At 35.3% G+C, this 4,775-nt stretch overlaps 2 protein-coding genes across 2 annotated transcripts; one reads left to right on the forward strand and one right to left on the reverse strand.

Annotated features, from left to right (window-relative positions):
- Positions 1 to 799: 799 nt before the first annotated feature.
- On the forward strand, positions 800 to 2,803 carry LOC116145526 (pentatricopeptide repeat-containing protein At5g46100-like). Its single transcript, XM_031430982.1, has one exon. It carries the CDS (start codon positions 924 to 926, stop codon positions 2,370 to 2,372), a length of 1,449 nt encoding a protein of 482 aa, XP_031286842.1. The 5' UTR covers positions 800 to 923; the 3' UTR covers positions 2,373 to 2,803.
- A 669-nt stretch (positions 2,804 to 3,472) lies between these two features.
- LOC116145706 (protein DMP6-like) lies at positions 3,473 to 4,435 on the reverse strand. The gene has a single exon (XM_031431156.1). It carries the CDS (start codon positions 4,209 to 4,211, stop codon positions 3,579 to 3,581), a length of 633 nt encoding a protein of 210 aa, XP_031287016.1. The 5' UTR covers positions 4,212 to 4,435; the 3' UTR covers positions 3,473 to 3,578.
- Between the last annotated feature and the right edge of the window lie 340 nt (positions 4,436 to 4,775).

Genomic DNA, 4,775 nt, shown 5'->3' on the forward strand with positions numbered 1-4,775 from the left:
TGAATTCAAGCTCGAATTTGACTTTAGATACCGAGTTCGATTTCGAACTCGATTCATTAGGCTTGACTAGACTCGAAATCAAACTTAGTAATGAGTCGAGTCAAGTACCTAGATAGATACTTGACTTGATTTCACCTTTTAGTCAAGAACAAACTAATTTAGTCTATGGTACAAAATTGACTTTGTCCATCAATATGGTGTTCTATCAAATCTTATAGTGGTATATTGTAATGATTTAATAATGTATAGTATTGTCATAATATAATTATACAATAATATTACATTCATAATCTTTTTATAAAACTCTAGTTGTGTGATAAAAAATGATTTGGTGATTTTAAATTGAAAATAAACTTTCAATGATTATTTTTACCACCGTAAATTGTTGAGAAAAGTTTACATAAAAAGAACGAGTGTAATATTACTCATAATTATAAACTAAATTAATATTAGTTTATAATTAAAAAATGTTTTTTTTGGTGGTGTAAACCGTATAAAGAGAAGTTAAAAGGGTATTTATATACAATAATCTCAAATAATCAAAAATTTATTCTCCTTCATGTGTTCTTCAGCCATCATTCAAATCTCACTTGTGTCCAAACATTTTCTATTAATTTACTTGCTTCAGGTGGTCAAAGTGAGAACAGATGTTAAGAGATGAAGATGAAAGTAAAGCGGGAAAAAGTTTGTGACCTACGGTATGTAAGCTATTATTTCTTTCTTTAACCCTGCGCAAATCATTATTTCGATGTTGCATGTGTTTAACGCGGCGCACACCACTTGTTCGATGAAACGACTAAGAGAAGATGACAACAAGTTTTTTGTGAATCCGATTGTGGTTTATTAATCTCTTTCTCTTACGCCGCTACATATATTGATTATATATTATTATTATAATTATTATTATTATTATTATTGTAGTAATGGGTGCTAAGTCTATGTTAAAATGGTCGAAACAAATAACACCTGCCCAAGTAGTGCAGCTCATACGAGCTGAAAAGGATGTGAACAAGGCCCTTGTCATATTTGATTCGGCAACAGCTGAGTATGCTAACGGTTTCAAGCATGATGAAGCCACATTTGGTCTTATGATCTCTAGATTAGTCTCTGCTAATCATTTTAAACAAGCTGAGGATCTTCTTGATAGAATGAAGAAAGAGAGTTGTAACATCAAAGAAAATATATTGCTCTCTATTTGTAGAGGCTATGGTCGTGTTCACCGCCCGGTGGATGCCATCAGGGTTTTCCATAGGATGAAGGAGTTTGAGTGCGAACCTACTGAAAAGTCTTACGTTACCGTGTTTGATATTCTTGTTGAAGAGAATCAGTTAAGGACCGCATTTAGATTTTATAAGTATATGAAAAAAATGGGTATTCCGACTAGTGTTGCTTCCCTTAATGTTTTGATCAAAGCTCTTTGTAAGAACAGTGGGACAATTGATGCTGCTATTAGAATATTTCATGAGATGCCTAACCGCTGGTGCACTCCTGATTCGTATACGTATGGTACTTTGATCAATGGGTTGTGTAGATTGGGAAAGATAGATGAAGCAAAGGAGCTGTTCAAAGAGATGGAGATAAAAGGATGTTCACCAAGTGTTGTTACTTACACCTCTTTAATACATGGTTTGTGCAAATGTGGGAATGTAGATGAAGCTACAGGATTGTTTGAAGAGATGAGGAGCAAAGGCATCGAGCCAAATGTGTTTACTTATAGTTCTTTAATGGATGGACTGTGCAAGGAAGGATGTTCTTCACAAGCTATGGAGTTATTTGAGATGATGATTAGCAAACGTCATAGACCTAATGTGATAACGTATAGTATTTTAATGAATGGTCTCTGTAAAGAAGGGAAACTCCGAGAAGCCGTGGAAATTCTTGATAGGATGAAGCTTCAGGGCTTCAAACCAGATGCAGGGTTATATGGAAAGATCATTACTGGTTTCTGTGATATCAGCAAGTTTCAAGAGGCTGCAAACTTCCTTGATGAAATGGTCCTTCAGGGAATTTCACCAAATCGATTAACTTGGAGTCTCCATGCTAGGATTCATAATACGGTGGTTCAAGGCCTTTGTAAAAGTGATGCTAATCGAGCATTTCAAGTGTATCTATGTATGCGGACTAGGGGTATCTCAATCGAGGCTGGGACTTATGGCTTACTCATAACATGTTTTTGTAAGAAAGGTGACCTTCATAAAGCTGCTCGCATTGTTGATGAAATGGTTCTTGATGGATGCGTTCCAGATGAGGGAACATGGAGTGTGGTGGTGAGTGGATTTTGGGATAGGCAGAAAGTGCGACAAGCTGCTCAGGTGGAGTTAATAAACAAATTTGTTGAACATGAAGAAGACATCCGAAATCAAGATGCATGATTCCAAACTGCGACGTATTGTGTAGCGTAACATTTAACTTACTTTTAACCATGTGAAATTTTAATGTACTTCCCTACAGCACCATGAATTTCTCATAAAAAAGCCATCAACAATGTTTTGGTTGCGAAACTTGGAAGTATTTTATGCTTTTTTCAATAATTTAACAGGTTACAGAGTTCATATAGGTAAAATGTCAAGTTCTTGCGTAGATTGGAAGTTTGGAACACGGGAAACTGTGTGATCTCTTGGAAAATAGAAATGCTTAAGTTCTTTTTTCACAGTTGTTTCTGCATGTAATGAAAGAAAGGGAAAGAGGTTGCGTCATTTTACATTCTGTCCAACTGTCACTCTTTATAATCTGTGACTGTAATTTTCTTTGTCTTGTAAGTTGTGCAACAAACGATACTATTTTCAAAATAATTTTAAGTTTGCCTCTGTAGTAATCTTATGCATAAATTAGAGATTTCCAAAGCATGAGAGACTGATACTGGCCTATTGTTGCATTTCAAAAACTTGCCATAGATTCTCAGTATTGAACAATTTTAATGATTCAGGGTCTGGATTCATCAGCAAAGCCTGTATTCTATGCTAAATATCAAGAATGGGTATCATTTTAGGACTCCATACATCTGCAATTCCACTAGAAATTAGATGGGAAGTGGGATTGGCTCTTCTTCGATTATTTTCTTTGAATGAGACTGGAAAGTCATCATGGATGAAAAGATTATGTTTTTGGTCTTTCCCTTAGCTTCTGACTTTTCATTGGATATATATGACATATATTTGTATCATGAAGTTGACTAAATATTATTGCTATTGATATATAGAATATGAATTTTCTTGAGTAATAACCTTAAAAAAAATTTACCTTGAATAGTTTCTAATGGCAACATTTAACCTCTCTCCTTTTAATATATATTATAATCTCTTACAACTTATGCTCAAATGTGTTGTATGGATATGCACTCACACACACTGATATTCTTGCTGAGTTTCCATTTTATTAAAAAATTCTTAAGTATTCTCTCATTTGAATTACTTTTTGACTTCCATATGATCATGTTCCTGCACTGATTACATGCTAAAAGATGATAACCTAGTTATTTTTTTTAGCATTCAGCAATGGGACTTTCAAAGATAACAAAATAGAATATGACTTTGACAAGAATGGAATTGGCTTGTATCTCAAAGCAGTAAAGAGCAAACTTAATTACCAGTCAGAGGAAAGCCAATTCCATGACGCTGGGTTGGAAACACAACAAACAACATGCTGCAAATGACACCAATCCCAACTGGCAATGCTGTGAGCATCTCCTGAGTCTCATCTGAAGGTGTTGGATAGAAGCAATTTACCACATTCTGGTCAAACAGTGCAACAGCTGCAAATACTAGTATTGACATGAAGGCATGCATAAAATCTATAAACCGTAGCCGGTATTTTTCAGCAAATTCGGGTGGAATTGTAGCTGAACCATCAATGACCCACAAGCCCCTTATTGTGGCAAGTCCATAGCAGATGTTTCCACTCTTGTCTTTAAAGCTGTCTGTGAAGCTAAGTAGAAAACATGATAAACCACAGAGGGTTACAAGCCCAGCAGTCATGGACCGGCTGACTGAGTCACAATTACCTCCATTTGTGAATATAGGTGATAGAAATTGGAATGCAAGAACTGATCCTGTAGGTAAAAGATTGGCCAAATGAGCTGTGCTCTGAAATGTCTGACTAATAGCTTTTTGTATCATATTTCTCCTTTCCATTTCAGGTAGTGTTATATTTTTCAAGAGAGGAAGTTTTTGTTCCTCATGATGATTGGAGTCAGCTTCCACCTTAATCTCCATGAACCAAAACTATAAAAAAAAATTTGCTCAATTCTCTTGTACTTGGGTCTTCTATCTGCTGCTGATTTGTTTGTCTCCGTTTGTTTTTTCTCAAACTTTAACATGTTTATAAGTAGTGTAATGAGATGATGCATTTTGAGTGATGGTAAAGGGAGGGAAGAGGGGTTTGTGTTGACTTGCAAGAAACAGAAACCGAAATGTGGATGAAGTGCTCTTTCCAGAACTCCAGGAAGAGATAAGATCTCAAGTTTGCTTTTGATAATTAGTTAGAAGAACTTTGAAGGGATTGCCAAATGTTCATGAAGTTCTCATGACCATTGTATTTTGAGAGAGTTAATGCAATGCGTGAAGTTTAATTCTTTTTGCTGTAACGAGCAAGTTCTGATTTGGTGGGGTTCTGTTGCTTATGTATTGTCATGTGTTCATTGTTAAATGGGTGGGTTTTTAATTTTCCGTTATAAACTTTTGCTTCATCCGTATCCGTTTGTCTAGTTTCTTATATAATATAAGAAATGCAGGCAAAAGAATTATCTTAAAGAGGCCATCTTACGCTACTTTTCTCAA

Source organism: Pistacia vera, unplaced genomic scaffold (assembly GCF_008641045.1).
Source record: "Pistacia vera cultivar Batoury unplaced genomic scaffold, PisVer_v2 Contig1144, whole genome shotgun sequence".
Lineage (NCBI taxonomy): Eukaryota > Viridiplantae > Streptophyta > Magnoliopsida > Sapindales > Anacardiaceae > Pistacia > Pistacia vera.

Bases quoted from the DNA above. Each gene is read 5' to 3' on its own strand.
- LOC116145526 (XM_031430982.1), top strand. From the start codon at position 924: ATGGGTGCTAAGTCTATGTTAAAATGGTCGAAACAAATAACACCTGCC.
- LOC116145706 (XM_031431156.1), bottom strand. From the start codon at position 4,211: ATGGAGATTAAGGTGGAAGCTGACTCCAATCATCATGAGGAACAAAAA.